This window comes from Eptatretus burgeri, chromosome 13 (assembly GCF_056783735.1).
Source record: "Eptatretus burgeri isolate ZD-2024b chromosome 13, Ebu_testis_v1, whole genome shotgun sequence".
Classification (NCBI taxonomy): Eukaryota; Metazoa; Chordata; class Myxini; order Myxiniformes; family Myxinidae; genus Eptatretus; species Eptatretus burgeri.
The window spans coordinates 25160590-25182877 of NC_140973.1; the positions used below are offsets into that span (position 1 = coordinate 25160590).

Below are 22288 nucleotides of genomic sequence, written 5' to 3' on the forward strand. Positions count from 1 at the left end.
ACCAAACCAATGACAGGACACGTTGCTGCGTAGGCATGGCCGATGGGGAAAGGGCGCCATTTAGTTAACAATGACAGGACACGTTGCTTGGCGATTTGCACCCACAGTATCTATCTTCTATCTATCTTATCTATAATTCCAGCAATCTCTTTGTTTGCCTTTCAAAAGGTTTGAAATTAATCGGACAAGTGGTTCCCAAGTTATGGCCAAGTTACAGCGCGTTCCCCATTACGGGTTACAACATACGGACTTCCGGATAGTGATGACTTACTGTATTATAATACTTTCTCGATTTGTTATGCGCATTTATAGATAAACACAATGCCCCAATCCAGTCGTCGTTTACGAGAGCGAAGGAACGGCCTGTGTGTTTGTTTGAAAGTTTTTTTTTTGCACGTACGGCCACGCACGTACGGGCATGCGAGAGCAAAGGAACGGCCTGTGTGGTTGTTCTTTCTGGCACGCGGTTTGAAAATGTTTTTTCTTTTTTTGCACGTACGGCCACGCACATACGGGCATGCGAGAGCGAAGGAACGGCCTGTGTGGTTGTTGTTTCTGGCATGCGGTTTGAAAGTTTTTTTTGTACGTACGGCCACGCTCGTATGGCCATGCACGTATGGGCATGCGAGAGCGAAGGAACGGCCTGTGTGGTTGTTTCTGGCACGCGGTTTGAAAGTTTTTTTTGTTTGTTTTTTTTTTGCACGTACGGCCACGCACGTACGGGCATGCGAGAGCGAAGGAACGGCCTGTGTGGTTGTTCTTTCTGGCACGCGGTTTGAAAGTTTTTTTTTCTTTTTTTGTATGTACGGCTATGCACGTATGGCCACGCACGTATGGGCATGTGAGAGCGGAGGAACGGCCTGTGTGGTTGTTGTTTCTGGCACGCGGTTTGAAAGTTTTTTGTTTTTTTTTTGCACATACGGCCACACACGTACGGGCACGCACTAGTTTATAGCAATTATAACAGGTTTGTATGAACCACTTGATGGACCTCATCATTTTGTTATTTATTTTGTTTGATTTTGCTTATTCTCCATTGAGATGGTTTTAATATTATTTTCATAATGTAACTTCAATTTCGGTTTGAACTCCTTGTTGGCAAAAACAGCAAAAATGACCTGAGTAGGTTAGGATTTTATTCATTACAATGATTTGATGTCTCACGTTATAAAATATATTTTATTTACATTGTCCCCCATATTTCCCTCATCCAATACCCTCCCTTCCACAGCCTCTATCAAAAATGATACACTGAAGCTCGAGGATACAAAAGGGAGGCTGATGTCTGCAGAGGAACAAGTAAGTTTATGGCAAATGTGCTACATATGGGATCATACATTTAGTGGATTGCCATCTGGGGGCCCAGTCTACAGTGAACAAATATTTATTTCCACTTTGTCGAAAATTTATTGTGGGAGGAAGAAACATTGCTCCTGAACTCATTTTTCTCATGTTATTTTCTCGATCCTTCCTGACCTCCGCCCATGGGAGACCTCCGCACGAAGCTCCCCGGACAATGTACCAGCGACTTTGATGACCCCAGTGACTGAGATCGCTGGAACTGAAACTGTATCTCTCGATTATGTGGATGTGCAAGGTTAGTTTATTTTAATGGTGATTGGAAAACATTTTGAGAGAACAAGAACATAGCTGTGATTAGTTGGGCAAACTGTTTCATTGCAATACCTTTTGCGTATAATTTCTTCATTGTAAATATAACAAAAGATTGAACACAGCTTTCATTTTTGTTCTTTTAAATGATTTTCGCCCTTGTTGTAGTTTCACACTTATGTTGGCATCATAATAATTTTTCACTCATTCAAGTGGCAACAACTTTCACTGTGTTAAGCCTCATGGAATAATTTGGAGAGAGGAATGACTGGTCTGCGTTTGTTTTGCTCAATTTGATTTCAAAGTCACCCAAGTATAATTTTTTCTTTCGTTTGTCCAATTGTTTGCTCATCCCAAACCCAAATCCTTCAGAATGGCTGGACATTAATTCACTGGAAGATGATGAAGAGGAAGAGTTGGTGGAAATAACCTGGGAAAGCATCATTGGTGTTGTATTCATCATTTTAGATGTTTACTGGGTCGGTTCCCATTTGACAAAGTGGATAAAGAGTTTGGAGAAGATTTCCACTAAAAGAAAGAGCAACTCTAAAAAGAGGAAGAGACAGCGTAATATTTGTTGAAAGTTTACATGCTTAGGATGTTTGTGCTTTTATGACAATAAAATAAATATACAACAAGAAGCATCGTGTTCGAATCTTATTTTGTCAATGTATATTTCCATCGGCTGTTTTGGCCTTTAATGACCCCAATATGCATGCATAGTTGGTTGGCAGCTGTGTACATCTCAAATGTTATTAACCTTCGAAATATTGTCCACCAGGACAGTCTCCAATGTCAACAAGTAAAAAAAGACATAAAATGTCATAGCCCTCATTGTTTTAGTTATTTAGCTGTTTGGACTTAAAGAGCTAACCCATATTTATATGAACAACTAAAATGGCCGCCAGTCTTCCAATCAGCCATCATTGATCAGATCACAAAATAAAGAGAGGGGCACGTGTATGCCATCATGTCCTGTGATTGTGCCGAATATGAACAAAATTGGACCATGCATGTCTGAGAAATGGTTGGGGACACGTGTAAGTAACAAAATAGCCGCAAGTCTACCAGTCGGCCATCTTTCATCAGATCGAAAAATAAAGTGAGGGGCATGTGTACGCCATCATGCTCTCTGCTTGAGCCAAGTTTGAACAAATTTGGAGCTTGCATGTCTGAGAAATGGTTGAGGACATGTGTAAGTAACAAAATGGCTACCAGTCAGCCATCTTGGATCAGATCTCGAAAGGAAATGACATGCTAATGTAAGCCATCATTCATTATCTGTTTGCCAAGTTTGAACAACATCGGTAAAAATGCTTGTCCAAGAAATGGTTGAGGACGTGTTTGACTCCGGGGTTTTTAAAAAAAAAACAAATAAAATGGCCGCCGGTCAGCCATCTTGGATCTGATCTCGACAAAAATGATGTGCACATGTTTACTATCATGTGTCTTTGTGCCAAGTTTGAACAAGATCGGTAAATACATGTCCGACCTATTCTTGCGGACGCACACTCTCATGGACATGAAAATCGAGACAAAATCCATAAGCCCCCCGTTTCTGACTCAGTCCAATGGGGGCTAATAATGGGTAGTCAGATATCGTGGAGTGGACCTCGTGAATCTCGACTTTCAGAAGGCATTTGATAAGGTCCCACAAAAGGTTGTTTGGTAAGGTGAGAGCTTATGCAGTGACTGGAATGGTAGATAAATGTGTTGTAAACTGGATTCGTGATCAGAAGCAAAGAATGGCTGTGACTGGGAGGATGTCAAACTGGGAGGATGTGAGTGGTGGGGTACCTTCGTGGTCAATACTAGGACCATGATTATTAGCCCCCGTTGGAATTAGGATGAAACTGGGACTTTTGGATTTGGTCTCAATTTTCATGTGTGCGTGTGTACATCCGCAACCACTTCTCGGACATGCATTTACCGATCTTGTTAAAACTTGGCAAACAGATAAGAATGATGGCTTACATAACACGTCATTTTATTTTCGAGATCAGTTCCATGATTGCTGACTGATGGCCATTTTGTGACTTAAATGTGTTCCACAAAGATGTGGAACTTTCTTAGACATGCATGGTCCGATTTTGTTCAAACTTGGCACAAGCACAGTACTTGATGGCAGACAGGTGCACCTCACTTTATCTTGTGACACAATTTTGAAATATTTTTGAAATATGCTATACAGTACTATATCGTTTTCACCCTATCAATGGTCAAGAATCACTTTCAAAATTAAGTAATTCTCGCATCCAGATCCAGATCTTCACACACATATATACATATACATGTACATATATGTAAATATTCTGGTGTTGGCTTAATGGTTCGGGTGTTGGGACTTGGGATCCGAGGATCCTGAGTTCAAATCCCACTCAGCTGTTGAATTAATACCAGGTGGGGTTGACTCTGCCTATCATCCTTATGAGGTTGGCAAAATGAGTGCCAGCTTGCTGGTAGACTGTCATAGTGGTGACCCGTCCAGGATTGTGATGAGGATGTAGAGGTGACCAAGAAGATGATGATGATGAGGATGTAGAGGCCTAACTGTCCTTCCCACCCATTGGTTCAACAGCTTGCCTGACCACAGTCAGAATTGAAACCTGAAAAATTATGTGGCCACTATTTTGGTGATATGTGAAGCCAAAATACATATTCGGAGCTGTCACATTTAAATCGCCATGTCCTCCTGATAAGTTATCTGTTCAGTGTAAAACAACCAAAGCGACTGTTACAGGAATCATCAAATATCGAAAGGTTGGAGCTGATATGCGCCATGGGCCTTGTGAAGTCCACAGTAAGTATCGGCCTCAGCCTTCAGTCCTTCGGCTTCAGGCCTTTGGTGTCAGCCCATGGGCCTGTACAAATGGAATCTATGCGACCTATATACATATAACCCCGATGTATTACATATGCACATAAGCAGTGTGCATGTTTTTGCTTCAAATCCGAGTTGTTTTTTTAGCTCACCTGGAACATAGTTCCGAGGAGCTTATGGGATGGAGCACCGTCCGTCTGTCAGTCTGTTGTCCGTCCATCCACAAATACTTGCTACTTCTTCTCTGAAACTACGCATACAATTTCGATTAAACTTTACACAATGTTCATCACCATGTATGTACCAAACTTTGTTCACGGCATTTTAAACCAGAGAGTTGGTGTCAAAGCCACCCAATGCTCGCCTGTTTATACATTTATCGTTTTTAAAAGACTAGTCTAATAATATTTTTTAATAAAACATTGCAGTGAAGTCTGATCCAAATAATCTTAAGGTAATATATGTATTCGTATATTGTAATCAGTAAACTAGTACACATATTAAATGAATGGCAAGCGTCGAGTATAAACAGGCAAGCATTGGGTGGCTTTGACACCATCTCAGGTTGAAATTAAAAAAAAAATTCAAATCATTTGTTAATTTCAACTTCACTACACCAATAGTATACCCCAAACGAACCTCCATGCCAAATATCAGCATCCTAGTGCACACATTAAATGAATGGCAAGCTTCTAAAAAATAACTTGCACCAAAAACTTTAACGTTGATGTGCTACAAAAAAGTTAAGTTCAAAACAGGTCAAAAATTTAAAACATTTGAAATTATTTTTTAATTTCAACTTCACTACATCAATAATATACCCAAAAGGAACCTCCATGCCAAATATCAGCATCCGAGTACACATATTAATGAATGGCAAGCTTATAAAAAATAACTTGCACCAAAAGCTTTAACATTTTCACGCTGACGCTGACGCTCACACCGGGGGTATCGCTATAGCTCTCTGTTCTTCGAACAGGTGAGCTAAAAATCGGGCCCTACAGGGGGGGGTGGTCTACAGGGGTATTTGCTTTCTTCTAAGAAGCTACACATGCAATTCCAATGAAACTTGACCACAACCTTCATCAACAATGATGTACCAAGCTTTGTTCACGGCATTAAAAAACCGGGGTCTGAGGGGGTCTAGGGAGGGAGTTTTTAAGAGGGTTTCCACCCCCCCCCCCCCATTCCCAAAGAGGTATTTGCTTTCTTCGCCAAAACTACACAATTTTGATGAAACTTCACCACAACCTTTATCACCCGTAATGTACCAAAGTTTGTTCACAACATTAAAATAATAGGGGTCTAAGGGGATCCACGGGGGAGTTGCCCCCTAAAATACGTGTTTGTTTTCTTCTCAGAAATTACACATACAATTCTGATGAAACTTTCAAACTTGACTACAAACTTGATGTACCAAAGATTATTAATGACATAAAAAGTCGGGATCTGAGGGGGTTAATGGGGGTGGGGGGGGTTGCCCCAAAAATATGTATTTGCTTTCTTCTCTGAAACTACACACACAATTTTGAAGAAAACTTGACTACAACCTTCATTACCCATGAAGTACCAAAGTTTGGTCATGACATTAGAAAAATCAGGGTCGAAGAGGGTGTAAGAGGGGGTTTCCCCCAAAAATATTATTTGCTTCCTTCTCTGAAACTACACAAACAATTTCGATGAAACTTGACCACAACCTTCATTATCCATGATGTACCAAAGATTGTTCACACCATTAAAAAAAAATCGGGGTCTAAATGGGTGTATGGGGGGGGGGAGGGACGGTTCCTCCCCAAAAGAGGTATTGTCGGTGTATACGCTTTGGGGTTTCCTTCCCTCTAGTGTACGTATGCTGTTTGTGGTGCCGAACCCAGCTGGTTCTCTAACGACTGCAATCCAAGGTTTGTGCTTCACGAGTATGAACGAACGTACAGGTCAGCTACCAATCAAATGGATCTTTGTCAGTTGGGGTCTGTGACTTCTGAGTGACGTTACAGTTACCACATCAACAGCATAACGGTTTTGAAACTCATATTTCAAATAAACAGATAAAAAGTCAAACGAGGAAGTTCACCATTACACAAAATGTCCAACAACAATTCCCGTGTTAAGTTGTTTCCGCCTAGTGTCCCTGTCCTGCAGGCTCAACTATTCACCTTGTCATTGGTGTATTCATCTTGTCCTCCAGGGCTGTCGAATGATCGAGTCCTGTCTTGTCATTCTCACTCGATGTCCTTGCAGCTTCCGTCGGGGCTGTCCAATGCTCGACTCTCGTCGCGTTGTTCTCTCTCCCGTGCTGGCCCGTTCAGGATGGTTGAAGATCTCAAAGGAATTCTATCACAATACACAAATTTAATGAGTTTTAATCAACCTGATTATAATTGGCTCCACATGTTAACAACCACTCTGGAAATTAACACCTCGTTCACTTCTCCAAGTTAAATTGAGCACTGGGACGATCGATACACACGTCTCCTCACATGTCACCTGTCTCCCTCTACTTCCCTCGTGCAGGTTTATAAAGTAGCACAGAATGATCTCGTGCCTTCCAGCAAATGTGATTCTCGTCTACACTGGAACCTTCATCTTAGAATGCTCAAGCATTTTCATGAATCTCACCAGGCAGTTTACAGGATAATACTGCCATCCACAGTCAAAATTAGCTCATGACATCAAGCAATTTCTAATATGATTCACCAATACCAACATGCAACAACAACTTATAACATGTCACTGTCAATATTGATCGTTCATTTATCGGCATTTACTAATGCTTATCCACAAATACTACAACAAATGCTTACTGGCCATATCGTCTAGCTTTTAACTGACAGGTATTTTCTTTATTCTCAGAAACTACATGCACAATTATGATGAAACTTGACCACCACTTTCATCACCTCTGATGTACTAAAGTTTGTTCATAATATTAAAAACAACTTGGGGTCTAAGGGGTTCTACAGGGAGATTTCCCCCAAAATATGTATTTGCTTTCTTCACTGAAAGCACTCATACAATTTCAATGAAACTTGATCACAACCTTCATCATCTGTGATGTACCAAAGTTTGTTCACAGCATTAAAAAAATATCCATCGGTATTTACATTCTTCTCCATTACACATTTTGTGGGTCATCCATGCCTATCATAGGTTTCCTAATTATCTTAGTCAGCCACTACCAGGTGAGCGCCCAGGGGTATTACTCCTATGTTTTTGGGTTTTTTTTCAGAGATTGAGGCAGCAGTCTGTGCCTCATACACCATCCAAATAACTATGTGTCATTCTCTCGAGTATTAGCTGTTACCACGAAGGATCCATGCTGGATCAAATTAAAGGCAATGCAAACAACGCAGCTGCCCAGAGCCTCCAGGGTGGTACACACCTGTGTGGCACTAATATGCTGTTCAAAACAAACGTAGGACAATATGTCAACGCAATATGCATTTAGATCCACTTGACTGAAGACATTCTAAAGAAGCTGCGCTGACACCAAATGATGAGTTCCGTATGAAGGCTTTCATTCCTTGCATTGACTCACTGGTCACATGACATGCCTTGAGAAAAGTCATGCTGCAATCAAGGATGTCAGGGCGTTTTGGATTCTTCATGGATTTGCCCTCCATGAATCATGAATCTGCAATCGTAGCTGTAAGCAAATTGTCAGAGTTTTTCCCAGATGATCCCGATGACAACTTTTCCAATGAATTAACGTGACACTTCCAATCCTATCTTAGTGCTTTTCTCGATCAGTAGAAAACAGCAGCTTGGAACAATTCATATATATACAATTCATTGGAACAATTCAAAGGTAGCTTTGAACAATTCCATGAAACAATTCATCCACCATTTTGACACACTTCCGGTCATGTGATCGGCATGACCTCTGTAATTTAACATCACAACCCTGTCCTAATGTAACAAAATTTGGTAGCATTCTGACTGTTGAGTCTGGAGAAGAAGATTTTTGAAGGAATTTACACGATTTTCCCAAAAATTGACAAAGTTGGCCATTTTGACACATCAATAATATACACATGTATTATTTAGCTGTTTGGACTTAAAGAGCTAACCCATATTTATAAGAACAACTAAAATGGCCACCAGTCTTCCAATCAGCCATCATTGATCAGATCACAAAATAAAGAGAGGGGCACGTGTATGCCATCATGTCCTGTGATTGTCCATCATGTCCTTCAATAAATCCAAAAGTATTTACTTCGGGTTGGTGCCTGGAATGTCCTATCCCTAAGAGAGGATGATCACCTGTCTCTGTTATAATCTGAGCTCAAGCGTTTAGACATCGGGATTGCAGCTCTCTCTGAGGTTCGGAGACCGGATTGCTGCGAGATAATGGTGGGTGGTTACACCTACTATTAGTCTGGTCGCTCTGATGGTTACCATACCCAAGGAGTTGCTGTAGCTGTGTCCAATAAGCTGACCCCAATGATAATTGAGGTAACACCGGTCAACGAGTGTATTATGAGATTAAGGATTCGTCACTCCTTAGGTGTCATTTCCCTGGTCTCTGTTTATGCTCCGACTGAGGCGAGTGATCTCACCGTGAAGGACACATTCTACGCCACGCTCGAGTCTGTGGTTGATCAGTGCCCCAGACGAGATACACTTCTAGTCTTGGGGGATTTCAATGCATCGACTGGAACTGATAGGGATGGTTATGAGTCATGTGTTGGTCCCCATGGGTCAGGAACTATGAACCAGAATAGCACTAAGTTCCTTGACTTTGCAAGAAGTCATGGACTTAGGGTGGCTGGTTCATGGTTTCAGCGCCCACAAGCTCATCGCTGGACTTGGTATTCCAACGCTGGCGGTGTGGCAAAGGAGATTGACCATGTCCTCATTGACGGTCGTTGGAGGATGATCCAGAACTGCAGGGTCTACCGGAGTGCTCAGTTCCTCAATACTGACCACAGGCTTGTTGTAGCAACTCTAAAGCTGCACCTTAAATCCTGGAGAATGGTACCATCCCAGCCTCGGCTGGATGTTGGCAAGCTCAGGGATGAGAGAGTAGCTGAGGAGTTTGCGAACAGGCTGAGTGGACACTTGGGGGGTCTGGGTGCTTTGGGGGGTCGTGAAGAGTTGTGGAGTGCCTTCAAGACCACCGTCCTTGATATTGCCAGTGGATGTCTTGGAGCTCACCGCAGGGCAAAGAAGAATTTTGTCTCTCAAGGGACACTGGATACCATTGACCAGAGTCGCAGGGCCAGGCTGAATGGCAGAGCTGAGCTGTTCAGGGAGCTGAGGCGTAAAACTGTACGTGCACTGAGGGTGGACAAGGAGGCCTATGTGCGAGGAATCTGTGAGGGGGTAGAGCATCACCTGTGGACAGGTGATTCTCGTCCCGCTTACAGGGGAATTCGCGCATTGCGTTCATCCAAGCCCATCCCTCGGAGCACTGCAGTTCGAGCAGAGAGTGGTAGGCTCTTGACAGATGAGTCTGAAGTGAAGGCCCGCTGGGCCGGTTACTTTGAGCGGTTGTACCAGACTGATCCCCCAGCTGTCGAGTTGGACGTCAAGGGTGTTACAATATCTGTTGCTGACCCTCGAATCAACTGTGGTCCACCTTCGCTTGTGGAAACACGGGCTGCGGTGAACCAGTTGAAACGGGGCAAAGCTCCAGGGATCTGTGGCATCCATGCTGAACTTCTCAAGGCTGGTGGAAATGCTGCACTCATGTCGTTGCATGCAGTTTTGTGCTCTGCCTGGAACACAGGCATCATCCCAACTGACTGGAAGAGGGGCCTTGTTGTCCCTCTCTGGAAAGGGAAGGGTGATCGCCAAGACTGCAACAACTACCGAGGGGTGACGCTGCTCTCAGTGCCCGGTAAGGTCTTTGCTCGGATAATTCTTGATAGGGTTCACCACCATCTGCTTGAGCACCAGCGTCCAGAGCAGTCAGGCTTTACACCAAAGAGGTCAACGATTGACCGTATCCTTGCCCTTCGTATCCTCACCAAACACAGACGAGAGTTTCGGTAGGGGCTGCTTGCAGCCTATGTTGATCTCTGTAAAGCGTTCGATTCAGTGAATCGGGATGTCCTCTGGAGGATTCTTGGTCTTCGTGGGGTGCCACCAAAACTGATCGATCTGATGTCTGAACTCTACTCTGGTACTGAGAGTGCTGTGAAGTGTGGTGGTACCATCTCTGACTTATTTCCAGTTGTTACTGGAGTTCGTCAGGGGTGTGTACTGGTCCCCACACTTTTCAGCACTTGTATGGACTGGATTTTAGGGAGGATGTCGGAGAGATCAAGCTGCGGTGCATCGTTTGGGAATGTCAACATCTCGGACCTTGATTTTGCAGATGATGCAGTCATCTTTGCGGAGACTTTAGATATCCTTTTGGGGGCCCTTGAGGTGCTGAAAGAGGAGTCGGAGCCGCTGGGATTACGGGTTTCTTGGGTCAAAACTAAGATCCAGGCTTTCGGTGACATCTTGGATGCTGCTGTCCTGTCTCTGTCTGTTTGTGGTGAGGATGTTGAGGTCGTGGAGAGATTCACTTACCTTGGCAGTGATATTCATGTCTCTGCTGGCTTTGAGTCAGAGGTCAATAGACGTCTGGGTCGGGCCTGGGGAGTCATGGATTCACTGGATCATGGGGTGTGGCACTGCCGGTACCTGTGCGGGAGGACGAAAGTCCGAGTCTTCAGGTTCTTGGTACTTCCAGTCTTGCTCTATGGATGCGAGACTTGGACTCTGACCAAGGATCTGAGACGGAGACTTAATTCCTTTGGTATCAGGTCTCTTCGGAGAATCCTTGGCTATCGCTGGTCGGATTTTGTGTCCAACAAGCGGTTGCTGAGAGAGACTCGGATGAGATTTGTTACCTGCATAGTCCGTGAGCGTCAGTTGCGGCTGTATGGACATGTGGCTCGTTTTCCTGACGCTGATCCTGCTCACCAGATTCTCTCAGCGAGGGAATCTCATGAGTGGAGGAGGCCAGTGGGCCGACCACATGCCTCGTGTTTGCAGCAGGTTGATCATCATCTCAAGGAGATGGGAATGGGCCTGGCATCTGCCTGGGGGATGGCCAGACGGAGGCCCCTGGAGTACCGGCAGAAAGTGGACGCAGCGACGTGCTGTTCTGGCACATGCTCCCATACCTGACCTGGTCCTTTGATTGGCATGACTTCCACAATTTAACATCACTACTCTGGCCTAATATTGTAACCCACATTTGGAAGCATTCTGACTGGTGGGTCTGGAGAAGAAGATTTTGGAAAGAATTTGTGCAACTGCCATTTTGACACACTTCTGGTCACATGATCAGCATGGCCTCCGCAATTTAACATCAGGACCCTGTCTTTATGTTGTAACCCACATTTGGTAGCATTCTGACTGTTGAGTCTGGAGAAGAAGATTTTTGAAGAAATTTACTGAGTCGGCCATTTTGACCTACTTCAAGTCATCCATCCATCCATCCATTGGGACCATACCCTGTGCAGAGCGTTGGTGCTGCCTAAGCAGTCTCCTTGGCTATTGGACACAATCCTGGACGGGTTTCCACTCCGACACAGTATACCAACATGCTGGCACTCGTTAATCAAGCCAAGTAATCAGATTCCCGTTACCCGTTTGCAATTTGCAATTCCCGTTACCAGTCAGGAGCGGAATGTTGCTGCCAAATTTCAGCCAGATTGGGCCAGCGGGTTGGCCGGAGAAGTCAAAATGGGAGATGGACGAACAGACGGACGGACAGTGCACTATGACAATATCTTATCTGGAATTCCGATTCCAGTTAAGTTAAAAATCCATCATTATATACTTTTACCGATGTGTACGTATGCATCAGGAGGAAGATAATTTGTTCAAGGTCAGTTATTGGCACAATTCAGCTGCTCAAGGTCACTCGAGAGGTGCAATACCATGGGGTTTCTACATATCTCGTGGGATTGTGAGTTGGATAGGCAACCGTGATGGGCCATGACACGTAGGGGCCATGCTCTTGCTGTTTTGATCGCAATTTATGTGAAGTCGGTGGTAGCATGATAGGAGAGGGGAAAGAATTAAATATTCCACTGTTTTGATGAGGTAATGAAGAAATATGTAATGATTGATGTGGAAATGCCAAGGGCGTAGGGGAAGACATAAAGTTGGGGTTTAGAGGGGAGCGGAGAGCAAAGATGAGACGGAGTTGGGATGGGTAGGTTGAGGTTTTGTGAGGAGATGTGGGGGAGGTTAAGGAGTTTTAGTGAGAGTGGGGCTTGGTTGAGGATGTGTGTTTGGGGCGGGGGTTGTGGAGTTGGTTTTGGGAGGGGGTTGAAGTCTTGTAGTGGGAATGGGATTGAAGACTTAGGGTTGGGAGGGGGAGTTTGAGGTCACGGGATTTTGGAGGAGGAGGTTGTTGACTTGGAGTTGAGGTGGTGTTGAGGACTTCATGTCACAATTTACATTTTACGAATGTTTCGCAGGTTCCTGCTAGTAAGTACTGTATATATATATATATATATATATATATATATATATATATATATATATATATATATATATATATATATATATATATATATATATATATATATATTACACAAGGATATGTAAGGAATTTGGACGCAGGACGCCATTTTACCCATCAAGCCTCTGTTACATATCTACAGTCTACACCCGATTAGTTCAGTGTTTCAATCCAACAGTTTGTCAACTTAAATTCACTGGGGGTGGGGAGTGGAGGCGTGGGGATGCCAAGTGAGAACAGTAGTGCAAGCACGGACATCACCATGGTGTTTTATACACATATAATGTATAATGACAAACAATATTGTTATCATCAGAATTTTTTTTTTTTAATTGTTAAATTACTATGACTATTTTTCAGTTGTCCACACAACCAAATCTGATGCTTTCACTGCCCTTCACAATGGTCTAAGGTTCATCCTCGAAGGGTCGGTTCAGATTTTGAAACAGCCAGTTCAAGTCACGTGATTCCCTTATTGTGCACGTGATCCTCCTTATGTTAAAGTGATGTGGACAAGCTTTCAGTTGGTAACCGGTTGCACACCTGCTCAATCTCCTTGGGTTTCTCGTTTTCAACTTTACAGTCAATCAAAGTCGACTTACAAAGTGAGAAGGAAATCACACAACGTTGCTCAAAGACCTATTCTTCTTCGCCATCCTCTACTCGGTACTCGACTAAGCTCATGGCCTTTTCACGCTCGGTTGATGTGTAATCTGTAAGGTGTTGACTGCTCGCTTTTTTGTCAGATCTAACTCTCTTGCTTAGGTGTGTGAACACTCAGCACAACTGCGCCTTCTTCAAGGGGCGGTTAATGAACAAAACATGAAAGTTTTCAGTTTTTTCAGAAGCCATTGATTAACTTGGGCAGATCAACACAAGCCTTCACAGATATCATGGTTTGTCCAAAAGAAGTGGATTTCATTGCGCGGTAACGAACTTCAAATTTCCTTTTTGGAAACACCGGTCCCAGCACTTCCAGCGAACAATGAAGAAACACTTATTGCAAGAGTGCAAGTATTGTGATGCAATTTCGATTGAGACACAATATTATGATTAATTCAACGTCATACAGGTGTGCCAGTAAAATGTCAACATCGAGCTGATCAGTCTCAGATATTGCTTATAATGAGCAAGAAGTTATAATCTTTCTTTCACCGGTCAGACATTTTCGAATGTACTCAAGAAGCACAATTGTTATAAAAGTTGAACCGATGTCAGAAAATGTTGGACAAAAGTCGTTGACTGGTTTAAATCAACCCAAACGAACTTTACCATTTTCTCCACGAGATGTCGCATCGTTCCTCCTTGAACATGAGGAGTAATGACATGTGATGACACGCACGTTATGTCACAAAAGGATTGGCTCCATCATAAACAAAATGCATTCTGCTCAAGCAGTGATTTTTGTTTTTTTTTAATGTTGAAGTATTTACATTAACCACTGATTGTTTTCATCAAACTAGCTGGCACAGAGAAAATAAGAAAGGAAGATGATCGATGTGCTTGGAGAAAAAAAAAAGAAACCTTGTTTTCATTCACCTGTTCCTTTCACGAGAATCACTGATATTTCAATAATGTATCACTTGACTGATTACTTAAAAAAAAAACATTTTTAACTTCATGTTCAATAGCTTACAATGCACAATGTTTATCAATTATTTAGAACTGTGCAAAACATTTGTACATAAACATTGTTATAGCTGTAGAGTACAGCATGTGATCATGCTATACAATTGATTAATATTGGTTTATAACCTGCATTTAAATGAGCATTTACTAGTTTAATAATAAAGAGAGTGACATGCAAGAAATTATGTTACTATACATACGAGGGTCGTTCAAGGTTTCGTGGACTTCCTATCGTGGATCAGGTAAAAATAATAATTCAACGCTGAGGTTTTATCCAATGACATTGTCTACCACCTTAGTGTCCAATTAGAATATTGATGCTCGTCAAACTTGTGCCAATCAGGTAACCATATTCGGCACATTTTTTTTTTCTTGATATATTTATTGGTGTTTCGGGTTCTCATTGAGTATTTAAGTGTGATCAATTTGAAATATTAACACGAGAAATTTGAAAAAGTGTGGGGTGGGGGTGGGATAGAGAGGAAGAGAACTTCAGCAATATTAAGTGGAGCACTACAATGTGGTGATATGAATACACATTAATTATAATTAAATGGTGACAAAATCCGCATTAAAAGAAAAACCTTATTAAAAATTGATTGGAATAATGATAAAACTTGTTGATATAACTGTAAATTAACAATGGAAAGAGCTTAATTACCTGTGGTAATAATATGACGGCGTTTGTCACGTTCCCTACCTCCATAGTCGCCAAACGTCGTCGGAATCGATAACAATGTCCTGGAATTTCGATTGGTCCAATCCAAACAATATCAAATATATCATTTTCGCCCCATCTCTCAATGGTATAGAAACATCCAAAAACTTCCAGGATCCGGAATCAGATTTGTATCTTCACCAAAATCCAACTAATTGGTCCTTGGTCCAGAACACTGGTCTGCGTCATTTCAGAGGTCTAGGTTTTCTCAACGGTCCCTCTATGTTTTTTGCATGCTGAATTTAGAAATGTATCTCATTTCGCTCAATCAGTTCAAGTTTTTATGCTATCTCAATTTTAAGGAAAAAAAATAATCAAAATTTTTGTTTTTTTAATTAGCATTTTTAAAATTCAAAATCAGACTTACATTGACAGAAAATGTACAAACTATATATAAAAAAAATGACGCACAAGTACCGTTAATGTGAAATTCAACATTAAAAAGACGAAGGAAAGCAGCGACTGCTGGAGCGACTGAAGTTGGGTGTTGCCAGAAACAACGATTTATCTATATTTTTCTGAAATTGAAATGAAAGTAATTGAGAAGGCACTTTCTTCCACATTAAGTGTACTTGTGTGTCATATGTATAGTTTGTACATTTTCTGTCAATGTAAGTCTGATTTTGAATTTAAAAAATACTGATTAAAAAAACAAAATTTTGATTATTTTTTTTTCCTTAAAATTGAGATAGCATAAAAACTTGACCTGATGGAGCGAAATTAGATACATTTCTGAATTCATATAGGAACATATAGGAACATGCAAAAAACATATAGGAACCGTTGAGAAAACCTAGACCTCTGAAAAAAATATTTCAAATGCAGCCCAGTGTTATCTATCAATCCAGCAAGCTTGGTACAAATCTGTCCACAACCTTATGAAATATCCTGCCAGTAAACAAACAGCCAAATGAAAAATCACTCATAGAGCAACACTTGGAAAAACAGAACAAAGTGCAATGGCACTCAGTAGAGTGCATACCTCTGCCAGGCTGAACAGTTTATGTTTTGTATCCCACTGATGGATCTGAACCAAAATCAAATCCGCTTGTAATTGTCACCGAACCAACTCATCCATCTAGTTTTGTCATAACTCGTCCACAACTTTTTGGAGATATCATGATATACGTATATAGTGTTTGGCTCTATCTCTCGATTTTAGAAATTAGGCCAATGTTGACTTGTGGACCTTAAAAATAATTGGTGGTTGAATTCAGTAACCTGAGATGCAAATCCTCTTCAAATTTTAAGTCAATGGGATGAAAATTGAGGATTTTAGAAATTCCACTTCATTGTTAACCTTTGGTCTATGTTGACCTCAAAATAATTGACTGGTTGCATTCAGTGAGCTGATATCAAAATCCTATTCAAATTTCAAGTCAATGGGATGAAAATTGAGGATTTTAGAAATTCCACTTTGTTGTTAACCTTTGGTCTATGTTGACCTCAAAATAATTAGCTGTTGCATTCAATGAGCTGATCTCAAAATCCTGTTCAAATTTCAAGTCAATTGAATGAAAATTAACAATTTTAGAAATTTTGGCCTATGTTGACCTTTTGGCTGATATTGCCCTCAAAAATAATAGGTGGTTGAAAATCAGTGACCTGATATGCAAATGCTTTTCAAATTTCAAGTCAATCGGATGAAAATTGAAGATTTTAGAAATTTGAAAACGTTGTTGACCTTTGGCTTATGATGACCTTTTGACCTCAAACATAAATAATATCCTGTCAGCCCACCAACTTCACCATTTGGTGAAGTTTCATTAAGATCAGTTTAAAATTGTGACCTGTAGGCGATTAAAGGTGAACGGACAGACAAACGGAAGCGGTGAACATACTTGTGAAAAAAAAAATTGCCAAGTAACAAACTGACAGACAGACAGACAGACATGAGTAAAAACATAACTTCCTTCCACCTTCGATGAGCAGAGGTAAAAATAGAAGTTTTGATTATACATTTGAATATATAGAAACTGGGTCATCATCACACCATTTGAAAGCCTTTTTCCCTGAGCAGGAGTCAGCTTTTTAAGGGATCCAATCATGGTGCCCTTTCTTGTGGCAATGTTTTTAGGGCCGGATGCCCTTCCTGACACCAACCCTTTAGTCGCCTTCGACCCTGCAGGGATAATTACCAGTATACTGGTGCTCATTTTGCCGACCTTCAGAAGGATGACAGGCTGAGTCAACCCCCCTGATGCTAACTCAGTGGCCAGCGGGGCTCGAACTCAGGACCCCAAGGACCCCAGGCCCCTGCATTAACCACGAAGCCACACCAGGCTCATAATATATAGAAACTGGGTAACAGTCAGATAGATCACTGATATTTGCAGGTCAGATGCTGTCAGTACAACGGAAGTCATTTGTGATTGAGTGATATTTAAAAATAGAAGTTTAACATCGGCCAATTGAGGGAGCTCGAAATAATATCGGGTGTATCGGCAACCTGCTGGTGTTGTCTGACGACTGATGCACCAACACGACTGTTTGCATTATTTTTGTTTGAATACAACTTTTGCAGAACATCAATTCGCCACGTATGGCGAGTGGTGAGTGTATTGGACAACCCTGGTCTACCTTGAGCAAGTCATACATCACCACACCGGACGCGGGGTGCTATCCATGCAGACACCAATCGACCTCGATTAAGCTGTTTGCACAGTTGCCAACACTGAGAGAAGAAAACACGGGAGGATGGAAAGCACCCACGGTGCGATGGAGGGAAGTGGTGGTATCTGGGAGGTGTTCAGGAGGGGAGTGGGGTACTGGGGATCTTGGGGGTGAGACAGATAGACAGCATTAGCCTAATATATATATATATATATATATATATATATATATATATATATATATATATACATTATGGATGATTTTTTTTGATTGTTTGTTTTGAGCTCTTTCAGCTCCGCAATAATTAAAGACTTCCTCTTTTGTTTTTTCCTAACATGGTATTTTTACCAAGTGGGCTTCCAGCTCATATCAACTAAGTGAGCCAGCCTGTTTAGGCTTAACCCTATGATGCAAACTTACTGTGCGCTCCCACACCTGCACACCTGCACACCTTTTTAATCTCCTTCACTCGTCACTCACTTGTAAAACTGCCTCCCCACATCAGTTCTTCACTCCTTGATTCGTTCTTCAAGGTGGCGATTCATCATCATTGTTTTTTAGTTGAACAATTAAACTGCATGATTGGACAGAATCCTGTCTATTCGAATTATGGCTCCTTTTTTCCATTCGCGTGGGCTCAACGTCCCACGATAAGGAAATCTTCAAAAAGCTTCTGTTAATTAATTATTTACTTACCATGTTGGGGTCTTGGGTTCAAATCACATACAACAATTTACTTGTTTGTCAATTGTCTCATACGGTCCTTGTAATTAATATAAAAGTAAAGTGAAATCTCCTAATGTCCTTTTCCAACATGTGGTATATGTACAAGCTCTGACATGACAGTGTTGGGGGGGGGGGGGGAAAGAAAGAATGGATTGGGAAAAGGAGTGGTGCTGGAACCATGACCCTTAAGAGACTCCAAAAAAAAATGAAATAATTCAGAATAGACACCATTTATGGTCAGGGTATGTGTATGTGAGCCTGGTGGTGGCTTAACGGTTAAGGCAGTTGGTTGAGGATCTCCGTGTCCTGAGTTCAAATCCTAGCCGTGGCAAAATAACACCAGATGGGTCGACTCAGTCTGTGATCTTTTCGAGGGCAGCAAAATCAGTACCAGCTTGCTGGGGGTAAGAGATCAACGACAGTTAATGTCGGGATACCAGTGGCTTCACTCCCTCCTCCTCCTCCTCCCCTATCAAAGAGGTAGAAGCCAGTGAAAGATGAACCTCAGGGTCACCTCTGACTTCGCTCAACACCTTACGTTACCTGTATGCATGTTTCATGAAGTTAACCATCGGGATCAAGAAACATTTAGAGAAGCTCACGGAATCCTCAGTTTCCTGTTGGTTTAGTCCAAGATAAAAAAAAATCTGCCTTAGAGACGCTCCCTGCACCCTCCGCCTGACATCACACGCGGCTGGCCTTAGTGAAAGCCAGCTCACAAAGAATATCAGGTGTCCAGATCTTTTATCTTGGATGCCTGATCTCTTATCAGGCCTCCGGGTAATTTCAGTAATTTTGGGACGTCCAAAAACCATTTCACCTTTATCGAAAGAAGTTTCTGAAAGTGAATCCACCGCACAATAATACCTCGTAACATTGAGCAGCAACCTGAAATCTAAATGATCGGACATAAATCACCAGTGCCAGTCTCTTCGGGAGCAGCCCACGGCGTCGTGCAGTGTACAAAGCTTTTGTTTGTAGTACAATGGAAAATGAATCCCCTCTGTGGCCCACAGCTCCATGGTGGCATCTCCTGGCAAAAGATCAAAGCGCAAGCCTGTTTCGTAGCATCACAGGCAGCATGGTGTCCACTCTATCATCCATTGACTTTCATTTCATTTCCAACCCCAACCCTTTTTGATATCCGCTGCTGGCAGAATCCTTTAGGGTTGGGCAGGTGCTTTGACTTGTCTTGTCCACCTTCCTATGATATGCAAGCTTACTGCCCACTCCAACACCTGCATACCTATTTTATATTTCCCCCACTTGTCAAACTGCTTCCCCATGTTAGTTCTTCACTCCTCAGTTCAGTTCTTCAAGGTCCTCGCGATTATTCATCAGCAGTTTTCGTTGGAGGTACACAGAATCATAAAATCATGTTTGGCTTAATGAATAGAAATGGCTTCACTTAAAACTTAATCGTCGTTCGTTTCTTTAATAAATATCTGGAAAGGAAGATTTTAATGTTATTTGGTGCCTTTCACGCTCGATTGGCTGCCCCCCCCAAAAAAATGCTTGATTGCCCCCCCCCCCATGACGTCATCTCCACCTCGAGCAGTACCTTCGATATAATGATTTTGGCAGTACCTTGATCAGAAAATTATTCGTCAAATTCACTTTACAAGTGCGTGCCCGTAGGTGCAAACAAAACAAAAAAAAAAATTAAAAAAAACACTTTCAAACCACGAGCCAGAAACCACAACCACACAGGCCGTCCCTTCGCTCTCACGTGCCCGTACGTGTATGGCCGTACGTGCAAAAAAAAAAAAAACCTTTCAAACCACGAGCCAGAAACCACAACCACACAGGCCGTCCCTTCGCTCTCACGTGCCCGTACGTGTATGGCCGTACGTGCAAAAAAAACCTTTCAAACCACGAGCCAGAAACCACAACCACACAGGCCGTCCCTTCGCTCTCACGTGCCCGTACGTGTATGGCCGTACGTGCAAAAAAAAAAAAAAACCTTTCAAACCACGAGCCAGAAACCACAACCACACAGGCCGTCCCTTCGCTCTCACGTGCCCGTACGTGTATGGCCGTACGTGCAAAAAAAAAAAAAACCTTTCAAACCACGAGCCAGAAACCACAACCACACAGGCCGTCCCTTCGCTCTCACGTGCCCGTACGTGTATGGCCGTACGTGCAAAAAAAAAAAAACCTTTCAAACCACGAGCCAGAAACCACAACCACACAGGCCGTCCCTTCGCTCTCACGTGCCCGTACGTGTATGGCCGTACGTGCAAAAAAATAAAAAACCTTTCAAACCACGAGCCAGAAACCACAACCACACAGGCCGTCCCTTCGCTCTCACGTGCCCGTACGTGTATGGCCGTACGTGCAAAAAAAATAATAAAAAAAACCTTTCAAACCACGAGCCAGAAACCACAACCACACAGGCCGTTCCTTCGCTCTCGCATTCTCGCGACAACCACACTTCCACACACAGAGTTAATTAAAATCCAAATTAACATCAAGTTTACCTCCCTGTCTTTGCTTGCCATGGCATTCGCTGCCATGTAACCGGCACGGCCCGTGACGTCATCGTCGGCCGCCGCGCACCGGCCCGCGCAGCAACGTGTCCTGTGATTGGTTGGTAAATAAATGGCCATAACTTGGGAAGGACTTATCCGATTAATATCAAACCTTGAAAAGGCACATTCTCAGGTCCCCAGCAATATACCTGGCAAGTTTCAATGAGATCGGACCAGTGTTTGTCGAGAAACAGCGGTCACAGACACACACATACACACACACACACACACACACACACACACACACACACACACACACACACACACACACACACACACACACACACACACACACACACACAGACACACACACTGCTGGAATTATAGATAGATGAAGAGCCTGGAGCGAGTTGTGCGGTCCATTGTCCATTATCCATTACGTGCTGATAATATACAGTATAATCTTTCCCTTGATTACGTCATGACAGTATATCTGGAGTTTTTATGGGCGGTACCTTATGGGTTTGATTTTTTTTAACTGTAACACATTAAAAAATTATTAAAATGTCAAACCACATTCAGTTCTTTTGTTTGTTATTTAAAAATCAATATATTCACATTTTAAAAAATAATCATTTTGTTTTTTTCTGATTCTGAGGATTTTTTTTTGACTTGGACAGAATCCTGTCTCCTCTAACATGTCTCCTCTAATATGTCTCCTCTAATATGTCTCCTGTAACATGTCTCCTGTAACATGTCTCCTGTAATATGTCTCCTGTAATATGTCTCCTGTAATATGTCTCCTGTAACATGTCTCCTCTAACATGTCTCCTCTAACATGTCTCCTGTAATATGTCTCCTCTAATATGTCCCCTCGAACATGTCTCCTCTAACATGTCTCCTCTAACATGTCTCCTCTAATATGTCTCCTGTAACATGTCTCCTGTAACATGTCTCCTGTAACATGTCTCCTCTAACATGTCTCCTCTAACATGTCTCCAGTAATATGTCTCCTCTAATATGTCCCCTCGAACATGTCTCCTCTAACATGTCTCCTCTAACATGTCTCCTCTAATGTCTCCTGTAACATGTCTCCTGTAACATGTCTCCTGTAACATGTCTCCTGTAACATGTCTCCTCTAATATGTCTCCTGTAATATGTCTCCTGTAACATGTCACCTCTAACATGTCTCCTCTAAAATGTCTCCTATAAGATGTCTCCTCTA

General features: G+C 42.3%; 1 protein-coding gene and 1 long non-coding RNA gene across 3 annotated transcripts in view; one reads left to right on the forward strand and one right to left on the reverse strand.

Annotated features, from left to right (window-relative positions):
* The window catches only part of LOC147014095 (uncharacterized), a 6496-nt gene extending 4251 nt beyond the window's left edge, over window positions 1-2245 (forward strand). The window contains exons 3-5 of the mRNA XM_085851749.1: window positions 1232-1299; window positions 1492-1597; window positions 1984-2245. Of these exons, the coding sequence (XP_085707875.1) occupies window positions 1232-1299; window positions 1492-1597; window positions 1984-2192 (383 nt within the window). The 3' untranslated portion in view covers window positions 2193-2245. The remainder of the gene's footprint in view (window positions 1-1231; window positions 1300-1491; window positions 1598-1983) is intronic.
* The window catches only part of LOC147014094 (uncharacterized), a 64409-nt gene that overhangs the window by 4267 nt on the left and 37854 nt on the right, over window positions 1-22288 (reverse strand). The window contains exons 1-2 of one of the 2 annotated variants that reach the window (XR_015050644.1): window positions 21072-21167; window positions 6589-6766 (exon numbers count right to left, since the gene is read on the reverse strand). This is a non-coding gene — a long non-coding RNA (uncharacterized LOC147014094). Of the gene's footprint in view, window positions 1-6588; window positions 6767-21071; window positions 21168-22288 lie in introns of those variants that run through there. The other variant, XR_015050643.1, reaches the window with a different exon arrangement.